This window comes from Chlamydotis macqueenii, chromosome Z (assembly GCF_036417535.1).
Source record: "Chlamydotis macqueenii isolate bChlMac1 chromosome Z, bChlMac1.mat, whole genome shotgun sequence".
Classification (NCBI taxonomy): domain Eukaryota; kingdom Metazoa; phylum Chordata; class Aves; order Otidiformes; family Otididae; genus Chlamydotis; species Chlamydotis macqueenii.
Window position 1 is genome coordinate 64776245 of NC_141593.1, and position 19002 is coordinate 64795246.

The following is a 19002-nucleotide window of genomic DNA, read 5'->3' on the forward strand; positions in this document are numbered from 1 at the left end:
AAGAAAACAAAACCAAAAACCTCCAAATCACTTCAGGTATATATTCAACACAGCAAAGTGACCTCACCTTCAACAGTAATGGGTTAAGTTACTAGGTAGCGTGAGCTCACTGAAACATTCTGAAGGTCAGTACATTGGAGGAGAGATGCAAACATGCCAAAATCATTAATAATGGTTATTCAGGCCACAAAGCAAATGAAAGTACTGAACACCTGAATTGTGTTCCTAGAAAAGAGTCCACCACAGTACTGAGAGGTGTACTCAATTAGGCTCAGTAAAGAGAGCAAAAGGAAGAGTCTTTCGCAGTAAAGCAGGGAAGACCTTCTGTCCCCCTCAAGATTAACACCGATGATCAAGTGACGGCGCGGGAAAAAGCTGAAGTCACACTAAAGCCTACAATGTATATGTCAAACACCAGTGTAACTTTGGGGTATTATCTTCTGTGTTTTTAATTAAGGCCAGTATTGGGGATACAACTGAAGCACATGGACTTTGTGTCCGACTGAAACTACGCAGGATAGAAATCAACACAAGAGTACCTTCTGAATTTTCAAGGCCATGTGACCTACAGTAAATACTGTATACTTAAATGGATGTGGTGGTAATTGCTTTCCCAAACTCAGAGTTAGTTCCTCACAGTTCCTTTTTTATTAATGCACATATTTTTATGGCATTATATATAGATTTATAGACAGGAAAGATCTATGTAGAAAAACAAGGTTTTTTTGGTGTAGCATGTGCATGCATAAATATACACAGCTGCAATGAATCTGTCTTTCTCATACAATTTCTTAAGATAAAGTAATAGAAGGCACTTATCTATTTGTCACAAAGTTGCCTGATAAATAGAAGCTGTGCAGGACAGGCAATTATGAGGTCCTTCTTCTATATGGAAATGACTGCTGTGAAAACGGTAAGTGTTAAGTGCTTAAAGGACATCTCCAGTTATTTCTACTGGATGGCCTCTCTGAGGTGGTGAACATCATACTCGTTCTGTTTACCATCTATTCATGATGTAATTTATCTGACACACTTCAGATTCAGATTTCTCTGTGTGAATCAAAGCATGGCTTATAGTACAGCTGTGAAGAAATAAATTAATGGAGAATTTGATTCAGTATCATAACATGTAGAATTTATCCTTAAACTCATCTGCAGACCCAAAAGGCTCTTTAATGGCTACAGCCTACTCACAGTCAGGACAGTGATGTACCTCCCAGTATTGGTACAAAAAAACCCAAACAAACAAACAAATTACATCCTCTAAGATAAAGCAAAACAATTTTGTCATTCTGACAAGCCTTACATGGCCTGAATTGTTCAAAAGGTATCCATGCAGAACAACTCTGAATGAGAAAAAAAACATACTGAGCACACAAAACGTTGGTCACGTTGGTGAAATAAGATTTCCAGGTGTTCATGTGATGATCAGTGATTAAGAGTATACTTTCTTCAGGAAAAAAGACGGCCGCAGTTGCTATCTCAGTTCTGGTCATAGGTACAAAACAAGGAATTTGCTCTTATATCTTTCCCTGATGCCATGATGCTGGCCCTTATCAGAACAAATTTACATGAAGAACAATTTCACTATAGTGACAGCCTTTGGTGCAGCGCAATAGCTCTCAGATAAAAAGGTTTCCCCTAAAGAATTAATACTTACCACTTTCCATGTAATTTATAAGAGTGACTTACATAAAAATGATTGTGTCAATAATGTGGCCAGAGATAAACTTCAAGAGTTTTTCCCTGTAGAGAAAAAAAAACCCATAATGACAAGATGTAAATAAATGGAACTGACTTCCATCTTCCAGTTGTTTTAATGGGATCATGAGAACTTAAGACAAAAAATAATGTTAATTTTAATAATAAGCCAGCTAGATGCATAGAAATTAGACAGTCTATATAAGGCAATATAAATGAAGACTGACAGACACATAGAAGGAGATATCAAAGAGGTGTATTGGTTTAATTTTGCTCAGAATTAATATAGAAATATATGCATCTTTAAGAACTACATACATTTTATTTAGATAAAGGTGTGCAATGACAGAAGTATGATTCTCAGCCATTGCAGAGAAACAAAAAAGGGACAATATTAAGTTATGTTCATTTCATGATTTTCTGTCTACAGCAATTGAAACAGCTTGTTTATTAGCAGTATAATGAATCAGTACGTTGACGTTAAGTAGCCTGTAAATGTTTTAATCATTGGTTCTGAACTAATTGAAGTTTCTATGTTCTAAAGTTCTTCATTGCTGTGGTAGATGATCAAGCAGTTCAGAGTTTGGCATAATCTTTCAGGATCATTTCCAGTTTCTGGCTCAGCATGATGTTCCCCTTCACTTTTAGTTTACCAGAAAAGAATGCCTACAAAAAGCAGAGGAGGGAAAAAAAAATTATTCAACTGTTCACTCACAATCCAAAGAGCTGCTAGAGCCAAACAAGAAGCTAAAGGTAAGTCTGCTTATTTAGTGATCAGGAGAAAGCTTTCAGTGTGCAATGCCCATTGGTTATTGGTTATTAACAGAAAGCCACCTACGTTTGATTTTAATAGCATCCAGAATCATCGTTTTCAATCTAGAGTGCAGGTAAGGCTAAGTCTATTACTCAGGGGAAAAAAAGATAAAGACAAAGCAACATCAGTCGCTTCCATTTATTTTCTACATATAGCACAGAGGACTTCTCCTGATATAAGACAAACTTCTTCACAGAAGCTGATGGCAAAACTTCATCAGGACATAAAAATAAAGCTCCCAGTCCTCCCCTATGCATGCTACAGATATCCATATATCCTTATATGAAATGAGAAAATGGAATGAAAAGGCCATTTAATGAAAATTAAAGGTCTAATTTAAAGGTCAGCTCCTCTCTCAAATTCATAATAAATCCAAACAGGAACTTGCACAATACATTTACACACATATTCCAAAGAAAAGCACTGGCTTCATACATAGCATATTACAACAAACAGGAATTAAACAAGATTTCATTGTGTTTGGGAATCATAGACCAACCAATGTTTTTACTGAAATGCTAGTATAGCACATTTTGGTTGTCCCTATTTGAAACAGGGAATACAGCTCTTTGAATCTAGTTCAGTATTTTTTTTTAAATTAGTTTTGCTTCACTGTGGCTTTACAATTTGAAAGCTTTTTGAAAGTTCTGAAATAATGTGCTTTTGCATAGTTCCATTAACTTGAAAAACATTCAAAAAAAGAAGAGAGAGAGCCAGCAGAAAATAATTTGAATAGATGCTTTGAGCTTCTTTAGATTAAAAACTTCACAGGAACTCGAAGGAAATACTAATACTTAAGAATAGATAATGTTCCTGAATTGCAATCTCTGTTCTTCAGCATTCTGAAGGTTACATGTTAACATCTTGTTTGCTTATGCTTTATGCTGCTATATACAGAGGGTCACAAAGGATTTTACTCATGTGGTATGTAGGACTTAAAACAAACATTTGCCATCATCGTTAGTCTCCAATTCTACAACTAAAGTTTCCAAAAACTTCTGCCTGGGATCAAAGAAAAGGAATTGTTTGATGTATGATAAGCTTAATTAAAGTTTTCATTTGCTCAAGCTTTAATCTGTAAGCTGACATATTAAATTTGTGACAGTTTAATTTACTTTTTACACAAGGCATTTTCATTAGTAAAATCAGTAGTTTTAAGCAGCTAATTACTCCAAGAAGCTACATGTGCAGACTCAGATTATATACCTTTCCTAAATCTTTCTCTGCCTTAAAAATCTACCTAGTTTGGGTGAATTTCGACCGGTTTCAATGGATCTACATGCATGTATTGTCTGAGATTTCTCTCTGCTGCAGTAGTAGCAATAAATCAGAATATGGCAACAAATACCAACTTCCTGCAAGATGACCAACCAAAATAACTTGAATGATCCAAACTGACAAACTTTTACCTTGCAAATTATATATTAGGAAGTGCCAGGAAACAAACAAACAACCAACTTTGTACTGCCAGGCTTTATGTAATTTAAGGTATCTTTATCTCAAGATGATAAAGGTGGCATAAATTCCTCATCACGTCTTCCACTTAATTCCACCTTATATCTCATCTGACTCTGGTTTGCATTGTCAAAACACCAAGTGTTACAGATTTTGGAAGGCAAACAGTCATGAACCAGAACTTTATTTAAGGCAAACAGTATGTCCCCATGCAAGTGAGTATGTCTGTGACACACAGGTTTTACCTTTTGGGGGTTAGTCTTTTGTTGTACCACATCCATGAAATCCTCATCTGACAGAGTGAAGGTGGTATCAGCAGAACTTCTTGCAGGTCCTTGATACACTGCTCCAGAGCCATTCTTTAAGTCAATTGCTGAGAAGCAGCAAAGATTGTTTTATTTAAAAATAAAATTGTCAGTTTAAAGAACTCTACTCTTCTCATATATTATTATGAAGCATCCAATCTAAACAAAAATCTTGAGCTAAGAGCCACTTAGAAAATGAAAGGATTTTAATTCTTCTTCTTTAATGAAAGAAAATAATTGAGATTAGAATAGAAAAAAAAAAATTATTCCTGTACTAAGAGGGTAGGGGTTTACAACAAAGACTGCCACTTGAAAATTCATGCATAGAGGGCAAAAAACCATTTTTAAACAACATTTAAGATTCACAAGATATCAATTAGTGCAATTACTGCAGAAATGTTACAGTTAGCAATGAAGCTCTGATGTTTTGAAAGAGCATCCTATATTCAGAGAAGGCAAATGTGGTGGTATTCAAATATGCTGCTGCATTTTCCCTGTTCTGCCCTACAGGCAATATAGCCTGTTCTGTTTCATGCAAAGAGCACTTAAAGCCTTGCCAAATATCTGTCTTTCTCTTCTGGAAAGCCAAAAATTCCTCAAAGTGTCTGGAGCTTCAGAGTATTCTTCTCCCATACCAAATGACCTGCCAAAATAATCTATTACAAGGCTAAAGCTATCAGGTATTTTGTCATTTGTTTAGAAGAATATTTTGACAGGATGTGCTCTGCCAAATCATTCTCAGATTTTGCAAATTCCCAGTCTTTCCCTTCACACCTTTTCCTCTTGGTCCTTCCCTGTTTTTTAAGCACAAAACAAAATCACTATTCAAGTGGATGTTCCCATAATGATACAACATCTCTAATCACAGAATCACGGCTGCCTAGCCAATACTAATACTGTCAGTTGGTTTCTCTTAGTTAAGATACTGGTCTAACTATGGAGACTTATTTCTGCATAAACTCCCTCATATGTATTTTCCAAATACTTTTTCTGAAAGAGTAAGGTGAACTATACAGACTGGGAGTAGCTTTTGTCTGTTTGAGTTAAGTTTTTCATTTTCTGAAATCTGTTCTAAGTGATATTTACCCACTTAACAAAACTAGAAGGGGAATTAAGTGTACAATGATGCTCAATTAGAAGTGACATACGGGCTGATTTTTTTCCACTTGATTTTAAGTTGAATTATAATTGCAGGAACAGGTTTAATGGACATCATTAACTTGATGCAATAAGAGAAGAAAGAAAAAAAGTACTGAGCACTAGATGAACAATCTATACCTTTTATGTTTGTGGGTAGGAGCTGTGTAACAATTTTTTTGATCCAAAACAGCTACTACATAGTCTAACATCATCAGTGAGACTTTAAACATTGCTCCTATAAGTTTTGCAGGCACAGACTATTATTAAAAAAAAAAAAAATTAAAAATTATATAGTGAATCATGAAACACAAGTTTCACAGTGGATACCAGCTCCTCAGACTCAGTTAACGAAGCTTAACTGTCAATATGCTTTTAAAATGTACCTCTACTCAAATGCTAGCAATGGTATGAACCACACCAATGTAGCCAAACTGAGCTCCCTTTGAGCCAAACAGCGCTGGTCACCGAGCCCCACATATAAATTCAAAAAACACACATATGGTTTACTAAGATGCTTACAGTTCTTAAATATTTATTTTAAATTACTTTTGGACCTTAGAAATAAAAAAGCAGCATGATTCCCTTCTTATGCTCCATTTCGCATGCATTCATTTTTTTTGGCTGTCTCCACCCTTCCCAGAATGTTCCAGAAGGGAATCCAGACGCTGAAAGCCTGACATAACATCTCCCAAGACACAACAGATCCTCTTTTCTTTCCCTACTAAGCACCGGCTGGAAAAGCAGTTTTGATATATCTCGTTAATACTCATCCATCAGCCTCAGTAATGTAAAGTTTAGATGATAAAAAGTTAGAATGAAAAAGGTGTACTGACTCAGGAAAGTTCTAACTCCTCCTAGATTTTAATCTGAATATAGTACATACATAACACTGTTAAAATCCCTGTTCTCCTTCTCCATTTTCTATCCAAGTCTTGAGAGCATCACTTACCAATCCATGTCTATAACTAATTGTAAGCTCTCAAAGCACAAATATACCTGTAAACATTGCATCATCAGAATACCATGGGCAAAACTGTTATGTTTAATCACATCAAATCCTTACCCCATCTCAAACTAAAACTTCTGAGACATTCTAGGAAGAAAGAAAAAAAAAAAAAAAAAAAAAAAAAAAAAAATCAATCTAATAGTATGTTCTTCTATGTTCTCTAATGGAAGTAGGGGGTGGTGGCGGGGGGGAAGGCACCCAAAACCCCAAAGGAAATAGCTGGAGGAAATTAAATCCCAAAACTTGATATGTAAACCCTAGTGGGTGAATTCTGGTGATCATACTGGAGAAAGAGTGATCCAAAATACACCATATGTTGGTATTTCAACGAGGGAAAGAAACACTTTTTTTTATACAGAACGGAAAACTACCCCAAAAACTTATTCATTCTTTTTTTTTCGCAAGGGGAGAAAAAAAAAAAAGAATTAGAAATATACACAATCATTTTTCTTGCCTCCTGATGTACACCTAGCCTAGAGTATTCAGATGACAACTGAGACTAAACTACAGCACTGGCACATGGACAAATGAATATAAACTAGCAATAAAAGAAATGAGCCGAATATCAGAACAGATTCTAACCAAAGATCCTTACTTTCTAAAATGACCTGAGAGGGTGCCTTCTTGTAAAATACAACTTTATGAGATAAAGCTATATAACACAGCTGCTTGCTGCAGCAGTAAATGGTCTTGATGCAAGGCTCCTACACGTCTTCCACATACAGATCCTGGATACACATCTGTATGATTACAGCTACCGTCTCGTCACTGCAGCTTGCGCGCTGCACTACGACTGCAGCAGCCAGCTTGGTAATGACTTGGTACTGGCATAGCTATGTCCGTGCTGACCACCTGAGGTGGCAACTACCTCACACACTGCTAGTGCGGCTCCACTGCTAGCAGTAACAGATGAGTAGCCTTAAGGTGTCTCTGGTGTTCTTTGTTTCTCAGAACATGTAGCTCGCCGTGCCTGCTACAGATGCAGCTACTCTCATCCATGGCTGATCCACTCTACACAAAAATAGAAGTTTGAAACACAGGTGTGGTACTCCTCAATACTGTGTGTAGCAAGACAAATTAAACTTAAAACTGAAGTCTCTTTTAAAAATCAACTAGCTTCTTAAATATGTAAAATTTTAGTATTATGCATCTGGCAGAAAAGCAAACTCAAATAGTTTCAGTGATGAAACAGTATTATCCTTCAGATTTTTGTTTTTACTTGTATACATGTCATATTACAGTAATTAAATACCTATGAATAACTATAATCCATAAGATGCTATAGTCAGAGACATAATAAAAAGGTCAAAAAAATCATACATATACAGGCCAAAAACCACTAGACATTGACATTCCATAGCAGGTAGCCAAATAGCCTAAAAACCTAAGATTTGGGGCACATGTTTTGCTTTGCCTTCGAAGACTGCCTTATAATTTCTAGGAGAGAAATATTAAGGGGTCTGATTATTTTTTGTTTGGTTTGGTTTGGGTTTTATTCTCCTTTACAGAGGGTAAGTAACTGCAATACAAGCCTCAACACCAAAGCAAACAGAACAAAGTTTCACCCACTCTTCAGTGTCTGAAGTCATATTGCATCATAAACTATTACGCAGTTTTGCCATAATTTGTTAGATGTTCACAATCAATTGCACATAACTATCTCCCCCTAGTCTTCCCACAAAGTTTTATTCTTCTGAGAACTGGAAGGGAACAGAAGTATCTTCTGCCTTCAGAAGCATAATGAAGAGCAACAGATGGGTAAGCTCTTCTGAGTACTGTTCTAGAGAGCCATTAACTACCAGCTAACAAATCTCCATAGTAATGGTTTTTTTCTCTGTGGAAAGAGAAGTTGAAATTAAGTAGCTTACCTCTAAAAAAAAGATAAATAATTTATAACCATTGAAAACAAAGGCAATTGTAGTATAGTAATAAATATGCAGGAGAAAGCAAAGCATGCTTTAGGTAGTGAAGCAAACTGGAGAAGTCAAAGCTGGGGGGGGTCTCAATTAATAATTTTGTTAAAGAACAAGAAAACATAGCTTCAGTACTACTAAGCGGATTCCTTAGGTTTTGATACTGCCAAAATCTGTACTGCTTTATCTTCTTAAGAGTATTTTCAGTATCCTCTTAGAACAGCTTGCTTCTATAAAGAAATTTCACTAATTAAGATCAGTTGTCAGTGGCTACAGTTCAACATTGTTTAGATAGCGAATGAGCTGTCCAAAATTTCACATCCTGAGTGCAAGATCAATGGTTCTACATCTCCCCATGGCTTCACACCATCCACAGAGGGCTACATAAAAGCAAAGGTCATTGCTAATTAAACAGACTAGTGTTACTAATATTAGTGCTACCATCAAGAAGTGTCTCTGTAACAACAAAAGCTATATCAAGTTCACAAATCCCATTTAATTTAAACTAATAAACAAAAATCTAGGCTTACTGCAGAGAACAGAGATCAAAAGGTTACAGTTGCAATTAAAACAAAATACTAAAAACAAATACAAATTAAAAAAAAAAACAAACCTTTTAGTTCCCGAACATTTTGAAAACACCAGAACGACTGCAAACATGAGAAAATTTCAGAGCAGTCCTTAATACTGCTGCTTTCTCTCATTTGCTTCTCTCCCAGATCTTAAGAGGCTCAAGGACATTAGCAGAAAATGCTAAAGCTACAACCATAATATAAGACAGCAATGAGCTGCGGGGCCCTGATTGTTTCTAGTGCTGTCAATTGCTGCAGTTTTCACAACAGCACAAAGCTGTGCAAAAGTGACAGGTCAAAAAATTAAAAGATAAGCCAGTACATCTACGTAACAAATTTAATAAGGGGAAGAGGCCTAGCAGATAGCCCAAGAGAACAATAAACACTGGCTGTAAAGGCCTGGGAGGCGCTCAGAAAGAGGCCTAAAAACAAAATTGATAATGAAATAATTAGTGTCAACTCAAGGCTTAAAACAAAACAAAAAACTCCCCCAAAATAATTTACCTCTTCACATTTCAATTGTTTCTGTGATAACATGTCAGGAATTTTGACCCTACACTGAAGGCGTATGCAATATTTATCCACAGGAACAAAATTCTAAATTAATTTTAATGTCATATTTTCCTATGTGCTTTATGTATTTATGTATGTTATATGATCTAACTCTCAAACCAGCAATTTTACTTCAAGAAAGAAAGATAATTCAAAATAAAATTGTTATACTCTAACTTAGCATAACATTTACAAAACTGTTTTAAAATTATCATACACAGACAACCCAACCAATAATAAAATTGGCTGTGATCATTTACATGCATTACAAAAGTCTGGGTGGTGACTGTATAAAGATCTGTCAGAAATCTTTCTGGTTATCGACAATATCTTAACTGCAAGAAAGTTGTGTTCCTTTGAATGCCAAGCCAAAACTGCTCTCTTCTGCCACATACACCATGCAAAATGAATTATGCTAGCATCTGGTAGAAAAGACAGTACATGATTATGCTTTTCAATAGCTGAATAATAATGTATGCATACAAGCAAAAAGAACTAAGCTGGCAATTTCAGCAATCAAGCTGAAATCTTGAATGCTTTTCTCTGGAAGATTTTTTTTTTTTGCTTTGTGTTTGTTTGGGGTTTTTTAATGACCATAATAATGTTTAAAAAATCCCCAAAATAAAAATTTCGTCAAGCATATATATACACACACACACACACACACCTTGCCATTAGAAAACTACTATTAGAGTTAAATAGACAGCAAAAGTAATATGCTATTAATCCACATAAGGACAAACTGTTACAGTTGGCACTACAGTTGTCACAACTACTAACGCTCTACCAGTGAGTTTACATAACAATTTTAATATTATAATGTAATACTTATATTAATAAAAAACTAATTTTTTTTAAATACAAACCAACTCCTGCTTTTTTCAGCTTTTAACTACTTGAGATTTCAAAAACACACAAAAACATTCAGAAAACTATCAGATGATACACAAGGTTCTTTGAAAAAGTGATATAAAAAAGGACTGCTTGCATAGTAATATTCCTAATTAAAAAAGTAAGCAACATTTTCTACAGACACCCTTCTTGTCACCCAGATATTTAGCCTTACGTATTTACTACATCACAGAGACTACAGTAATTCATAAACACTAGCCACTGTTTTGACATCTAAGCTTAAAGGAACTGACCAGACTACATAAAAATTTGCAGTAACTTTTCCAGGATTTTGGAAATGTTTCATTTCAGCTCCTAATAGTAGTCAGCAACAGGAAATGTTTAAAACGTTAAGATTACCTCCTCCACTCTCCATCTCACAGGCAGCTTTAAGCAATTCCAAATTCATATACAATTATAGATACTGTTCATTGCAACAGAAGTAGAGGGAACAGGACAAAAAAAAGTTATGTCTATTTAATCCCTTTTAGGTAGGGAAATAAGTATTGTAAGAAGGCACTACTTTCCTTCCATTGCTCCACTAGGAAAAAGAAGAGAGGACAAGCTTTGTCTGAAAACCAGAAGAGGCTGACTCTTGATTTACTCAAAGTAGGAGTACTCTCTCTCTCTCTGGATACAATGGCAAAAACATCCACCTGTTTCCCCTTTAAGAAAACTTGGTCTCATTAGGCAGGCAAGGCCACTGCTCAGGCCTATATCTTTAAGTGCACCTGTTCTGTGCTCTGCAGTTTGCAGCTTAAGGTCTTCCTAAGTGAGAAATTTTATTCATGTCTTGAACACTTTTCATCAGATTTTTCTTACATTGATTTCTCCCTCCATTCTTTGAACATAACGTAACACTGAGTTTAAGTGACAAACAAAGCAGTTCTAAAATTAAAGACAATGATAAATCATCTTGAAGATCATTTTCTGGTTGTTATTATAAACAGGACCATCATTTACATTACGTTTAGTTACACATGAAACCATAGATATGACTGATGTAGTGTACAGAGTGATTCTCTAACAAACACAAGCGTCCACTTTAGGTACTTTGAAGTTTAATCTATGTGCTCCTCATGCATCTTCTAAAAATGTAAGCAAGAACACAGGAAAGACCTCATAAGCCTTCTGTCCAGGTTCTAAGCATGCCCATCATTTAAATTACTGAGTGTAAATGTAGAAAAATGCAGACGGTAGGAACGATCAAGAGCAGTAATGAGTTTTAAGACAGATCTGAGTTGAATTATGCAGTATTTACCTCCCTCTCATTTTGATGTGTAGGTACTCAGCCTCCATAATCTACATAGATATAGTCAATATGTTGATTAACTACTATCCAAGTAGAAATAACCACTTATCCCTCAAAAATTGGTTAAAAGGCAATCCAGGTAGAACAGAACTATCTTGATCAATTTATGTATGGTATTTTTCCTGAAACTTAACAGCAGCCTTACTACTCAGAATGTCTGCTGGTTAACATTAGGAAAAGCAAAGTGAAATTATAGGTTTCTAAACTGCTCTGTAAAAGAAAGAGCAGTTTCTTGAACACAATAACCACTTATGGAGAACAGAAATTGCAAAGACTTACCAATAATTTTTAAAAGTCACAGTCTATGGGACAAAGCACAATGCAGACCTTATCTGAACTACCAGCACGACAGTCTCTCCCGTCAGTCTGTCAAACGGCAGCCCACCTCATCTGTATCTCCCCCAAAACTGTTCTGACTGGATCCAACCATTGAGACCAATCAAAATGGAGCAGCTTAAGTGACAGACTTGACCCCAAGACTTGCATTTCTCCACAAAAAAAAGTAAAGGCCTGGAAGTTACAGCATGACTATGGTTTATGCTTTTGGAAAACCTTTACATTCTACTAATAAACCATGTAGGACACCTCAGCAAAAAAAAACCTGAATAATTACAAAGACAATGAAATATATCCAATTACTAAAATTAGACTGCTTTTTTTTTGCAAATACACATGTCCTTAGAAACTGAGCACAAAAGAATTTAAGAAGATAAGTTTTTTGAGGATGTAGTTTTGTCCTCATCAGACCATTTCACGTAGTTGTATAACCCACCTTACCAGGAAACACTTGCCCTTTAACCCATTGCTGTTACAAGCTTTAGCCTCTCTTCACAGACTCAGTCCCAAGCTTAAAGGACAGGTCAGCATCATCATACCTTCATAAAACCTTGATCTCAGAAAATTTGAACAGAAACAAACTCAGCTATATTTTCACTGAAGTGAGAAGAACAATGCAGTAGAAATAAATACTTATGTGTTTTAGATTAGTTAGCATGTACACCACCAGCAGACTAATTACAGAGCTCCTAGTAGGTTAATTTAGCCTGCTTTCCTAAGTGCACTTTCCTAAGTGATCCATTCTGGAAAATGTAAATTGAAATGTACTGAAATTCTAGAGAATGGTTTGCCCATGCCTACCTAAATAGGCAAGTTACAGAAGTATGTTCCTAGAAAGGTTAGTAGCTGCCATTATGGAACCTGATCTAACCTCTTTGTCACTTGTGTATTCAGCACGCATTCAGATTTTTAGGTCTCAGTGAATATTCATCTACCACCTTATGCTTATTTTCAATATATCGGTTAATTACAATGAGTATAATTAATCTCACTTCATTTAAAAAATGCATCAAGGGATTATATAAAAGCTACAACTTACTCCACTGCATTGCTGTTTTTCCATCTTTAGTGATGTCCCACTGGAATATGGCATTTACTTTCTTTACCAATTCATTTCCAATCTCTTTTACACGACGACCAATTTCTTCAAACACAACATCACTCTGCAGCCCTGCAGTCTTAAAAAAAAAAAGAGTGAGTACGAAAAATTTACAATTGAAACTCTGTTTAAAGTGCACTAAATATGTCTATCAGGAAAGTCTCTACTGCAGAATTATTAAATGCAACTGAGATTTCTTCCACCACAAATAATCACCCCTAGCAACTGTCAGCATTAAAGAGTACATTCAAGCAGAAATGCTTCATGGACAATTCCTTGAGAATTATTTCAAACCTTGCTTTTGCAGCTTTTGTCATTTATCACTGCAATTTAAGCTATGTTTTGTAATTTGGGCTCTAAGGGCTTCTAAATTGCCCTTTATTCCCTTTGGAGGATAACCATTGCCTCTTTTTCCAAGGTGGACAGCACGTTAGGTTTTAGAACACAAAAATGTTTTTCCCAGTTGTGGTGGTTTTGTTACTGAGGGGGGGCCTAAGGTGGTAGCTTCTCTAGGAAACTGCTAGAAGTCGCTCCTCTTTGTTCAGGGGACTTGGACAGGCCTAGGGTGGACCCACTGCTGGCCAAGGCCGAGCCGATTGGTAGCAGAATGTCCTGTGATAACGCCTCTGCGATAACGTATTTAAGAATGGGAAAACAGAAAAAAAAAAAGAGGAGAGAAGATGTGAAGAAGCTGAGCGGGGGCAGAGGTGCAGAGGGGGAGGCGCAGGCCTCATGGGCCTTGCAGGTCTCACCCTCTGGCCTCTCGCCAGGCAGCCAACTGGGCCCGACTCGGGCCGTGTCAACTTGGCACGGAAGATGTTCAAAACATATGGCGCTATGAACACAGTCGGAACTCCAGTGCAGACACAATGTGTTTATCATTTAAGCATGGGATTAGCTACACTTATATTTTCAAATTTTCAAACACTTACTATTTTGCAAGCCTTTAGTTGTCTTTCTTCAACAAATATTTGTACTGGATAAAATGCTACACTTTAAGAAGCTCCTCCAGTGACATTTTTCATCTAAGTGGTACTGGAGCAAAGAAGCTCTCATAGCTTTAGTTCTTCTGTACTTTTCTGTACAGCAGAATGCAATACTCCTCACACTGCTATCTTGTCACCTCTTTGGTTAGGCCCAACATTTTCTGTTATATAAGAGTTCTCGATGACATCTAAATTTGCCAATCTTCACTTACTCTGGCTAGTTTCCCCTGGTGGATGACTGCCTCTGTCAGTAAATGTCTGCCAAAGCACCTTAATTTCTCCAAGCAAGCTTAAAGAAAAAAAAATATTCTGCACATGTTAAAAAAATGTCTATAACTATTTCACTGAAAAGTTCTAATGCTTAGATGTTTGAACTTTAAATGCAGACTTGGTAACAGTTCAGAATGTCAGAGGACTGAACACAACCAGGAAAACGAAACAGGTTCCAGGAATATATCACAGGCTTTATATGAAGGTCACTACTTCAGTATTTCATAAACTTCCACGCACTAAAGTTTCAACATTTGCAGGCAAGAATCAATGGGGAAAAAAAAAGATATAGTCCATTAAGGCAATGCACTGTGCACCCATGTCTTTTAGACCACATCAAGAACCCAGGACACCCTCAGCATTGCATGTTGGATTCTGTCTTTTGTGACAAGTCCAGTATCCAAGACTTAATGAATGCATGCAGAGGATTTTTTATATACATATATACAGTATAAAGTGCTTATGGTGTGTTAGGCCTAACCACACACACAAACAGCCATCAGAGCCTTCTTTCAAAATGATTCAATGACAAAACTGTCTTTCTTTTCTACGATTCAATGACCAAACTAATTCTCTTCTATGAGTATACTATCTCATTTTCATTTTTTCTGCTCTTCTAATGCCTTCCTGCCACTTCACCCAGGAAAAAACTGAGAAAGAAAAATCACATACTTTTACAAGTTACATTGAGTTTGATCTTCAACATCTACAAAATAAAAACAAAGTGCTCATTTTATAGGTACAGGCCCAAATTACAGGTACTGATTTCAATCTTAGGTTATGCAAGTGCTCAAAACTTCCAGCCCCCATTGATGCATGCCTCACTTGTTTTGTAACATACAGTGCGATACTTATCATAATGGTTCAACTGGCATCGAGCACTTCAAACTACATCAGCCATCCTGTGTATCTCAAAGTGTCTGTACTTTTCCCCTCAAACTGATCCATAAACTTCTGTGTCTTAAACAACTATGTGTTCACTTCTCTGAACTCATATACTCATCTAAATACTGCAAAAATAAAACTGGTAAGTGATCTAAGGATTTTTCCCATGGTTTTCACAAAAATAAAGCCTAATTTGCTGCTTTGCAAGTTAAGACTTATATCACTTCCCCTTACCTTCAGAGGCTTCTGAGCAGAAGGCTTATCCAAGCCTGGTACTATATCCACATAGCCCCCTGCGATAGCAACTTCTCCAGTCTCTTTGACCTGTGGTGGGGGAAAAAGTTATATTAAAGGGGCAACATACTTGCAAAAAGTCACAACAGAAAGGCAACCAAGGAGTCTTCCTTACATTTTAAAATCAGAGATGAAGAAAAGAGGAAACATAAGAGCTTCAGAGTGAAAAAAAAAAAACCACCTGATAAATACATTGTACTCTTGAGGCAAGTTAGTATACTATGTTTTGCAAACAGCTCTTCAAACAAAATAATTATTTGCTTCTTGAGAAATTATACCAAAACACATTGCTGGTTTTCTGTTCACAAAGTCATAGAAAAGTCTTATTTATCTGAAAATTTATCTCCAGTGTTATAGATTACTTTAATGTCACTTCAGAAATAATTCTGAGAAAGACACTGTTCTAAAATGTTTTTCCTTGAGGTAGATACGCAGTTGCCAAGACTTCATCCAAACAGTTCCACTATCTCCAAGTGCCTTACACTGCAATGTTTTAAAGCACTGTAAAACCAGAAAGATTACAAGAAGAAAAAGATGAAAAATACTTGAATTCCCTTCTGGTTTAGTTTTTTGAAATAGTTAAGTCGGAGAAGAAAATGTGTTTTTATTTTGGCATTGTCTGCTTAAGGAGTCTGACAAACCATTCTGACTTACGGCAGCGAACAGAAGATAGCAAAACAATTCACTGACAATGCATAGACAGAGTTACATGATAAATAGCCAAAGTGGAGGAACATCCAGGATCACATCCTAACTCATTGCACAGGTGAAATTAATACAGAAAGACTACATAATAGCAATTAGTGAAATAATGCCTAACAGCTTGTCACCTGCTGCCACTGCACTACAGACAATGCTGAAAATGGATTTAAACCAGCATATCAAAGTTGTATGTCTACTTTTAGTTTGATTTAAACAGAGTTTATTACAAGTAGAAAGATCGTTTTACTTCAGACTAATACAACGTGCAGTAAGAAATAGAATTTTGGACAATATGTAACTGTAGAACCAAGGTGGTTTTCTATAATCTTGTTAAACATTGTAATTTCTCTCCAAAATAAGTTACTCCACATTTGTGAAAAAAAACCCTGTATCAAAATCCACCCAAACTCTACAGATTAACAATGACTAAACCAAATGTAATAACAAATCCAGCCTTTAAACACAACAAAATATCCCACTCTGTTTACAAATTCCAAAGGGCTTGGAAGCATATCACTAATTCTGCTAATTTACACTGTACATGCAAATCCTCAAAAGTAAATACATGAAGTCTAGAAATTCTGTAAGGACTGGGTGGCAGTACCTTTTAAATATAGCTGCGCCATCTCCAATACAGTACTCTCCAAATCTCATTTGAGGCACTGAACTGTCTTCTTTACTACTAGTAACCAGGGATGGAAAGTTTGTACATAGTAGCCTCGATGTTATCATTCTGAAATTCTATAGCTGCTAACACTCATCAGGTCTGCAAACAAAATTTACCTCCTTTAGTCAATGTTTATTCCACAAAGCTGTATTCCTGTGGAACCAGCAATCCTATGCTTTACAATGACTCTCCTCATTTGATTTTGCCTGCCCAATCCTCCCTGCAGCTATCACTGCTGCTGTACTCACTAATCAACAGCTGCCTACATTTTTACAGAGATGGGGTCGCAAAACACTGGCCTGCCAAAGCAATGTAAATTACATCTGCATAAGCCAACACATATTGACAAATACCAGTAGTAAATCATAGTTTAAGAAAGTAGTAGTGTCATAGGATGCTACCACAGAAGCGATTAGAATTTACTTTTCCCCACTACATGGAGGATTTTACCCTTAGCTTCCAGTAATTATCCTACCAAGTGTAAGAGCCCATTACAGGATACCTACAGAACACGCTAACAGCAATGCCAAAGAAAACAGAATAATGCAAAAACTGGATTTATAAAAGTGTAAACTCTGTTTTATTGTAGTTACTATGTCCAACTGCTATGAAACTTCCATTTTTAAGTAAGCTGTTCTGTGTAGACACAGCTTAAATTTAACTCAATTTAAGCTAGATTTGTAGAAGTTTACCTGCATAAACTAACTATCAGGAGTTTATTTAAGATAAACAAATGTTTAAAAAGATGCATACATAAGGTTATGATTAACTACAGAAAACACAAACAAAATATACAGACCTGAGAATGACAAACACAGAAAATGCTATACAATTAAATGAATTCTCATATTATTTAATGTAAAGACTGTATTGAATCCTATGAGTATAATAGCATTTTTATCGGAATCTTAGTGACACCATAAAATAAGTAAGAATATTTCATTCTATTCACTTAATTTCTTTTCAAAACCTTCTTCAATGGTGTGCTTGATGAGCCACTTTCTTTGCTTCCCTACTCTTTGTCTAAAGCCCACAATGGTGACTGTGTTCTGACCTTAGTCTGAAAATGGATTCTATTTCCTTCCTTCCACATTTCTGTTTGCAAAGTTTGTCCTGGGAACACTGGTTTTGCAAAGCGAACCTAAAAAAGAAAGTAAAAAAGTGACAGTGTGAACAGGTGTGCCCTATGTGCATGATGTACACGCAAAGCTTAAAAGGATAGGCTCTACTGAAACGAGAAAAAGCTAAGAGAAAAATCAGTCAACTAGCAATGTAGAAAGCCTAAATATTTAAGTCAACATTCTAGACAGAGGCATTAAAATGCATGCAGCAATAAGTAAAAGCAACTGTGGCAGTTAAGACTGTGCAAAAGCCTTTTCCCATCCTAAACAATTTTTTTTTTTTGGCACCAAAACCAGAAAAATCAAGAAAATTAACTGCCATGAATGAGCATACAGACCTTGATCGCCTTAAATCTGTTCACATCATTATTTGCAAACTGCTTCAAAACGTTCCTAGCAGCAAACCCAAAGGAGCACAGTCCATGAAGTATCGGCTTCTTAAATCCTATTTCAAAAAGTAACATTTTAGCATTCGTAATATTAGGAGTTTGCATGTTGCTTCTACAATTATTTATATTTTATTAATAGTATTTTCCTCCAATAATGTTCTTAATCCTTTTTCTTTTTAACCTGATTTACATCACTGAAAAAGTGTCTGTTACCATTTATTATTATTTCCTCTACTTTGAGGCAAAGGAAAGTGCTTACTGAGAACTCGCACTCCAACACTGCCTATACTATGTAAGGCTCATAAGTAGAATTAGTCTCTGTCTGTAGAGGTGACAAAATAAAAAAAAATAAGGAGATTGGCTGTTCTAGTATACGTGCATAGGCACAACAGACACACAGTTACATGGAAGTATGCATATTAAGAGGTATTGTAATGATTAAAATGTGGTGATACCAAGATTATTCAATGCTTCCTATTTTTCATTCCTGTTCATGATTGCCAAAAGTCTTCAAAGATAATGCACACTTCAGGATTAACTTTTTTTTACTTAGAAGTGGAAAAAACCTTGAAAAGATTTCAGGCATTTTGAA

The 19002-nt window shown here is 36.0% G+C and overlaps 1 protein-coding gene across 1 annotated transcript in view; it reads right to left on the reverse strand.

The window, feature by feature from the left end:
• Positions 1-1935: 1935 nt before the first annotated feature.
• The window catches only part of HSD17B4 (hydroxysteroid 17-beta dehydrogenase 4), a 67328-nt gene continuing 50261 nt past the window's right edge, over positions 1936-19002 (reverse strand). The window contains exons 19-24 of the mRNA XM_086769839.1: positions 18360-18466; positions 17955-18041; positions 15472-15561; positions 13037-13175; positions 4216-4343; positions 1936-2367 (exon numbers count right to left, since the gene is read on the reverse strand). Coding sequence (XP_086625965.1) covers positions 2278-2367; positions 4216-4343; positions 13037-13175; positions 15472-15561; positions 17955-18041; positions 18360-18466 — 641 coding nt within the window. The 3' untranslated portion in view covers positions 1936-2277. The remainder of the gene's footprint in view (positions 2368-4215; positions 4344-13036; positions 13176-15471; positions 15562-17954; positions 18042-18359; positions 18467-19002) is intronic.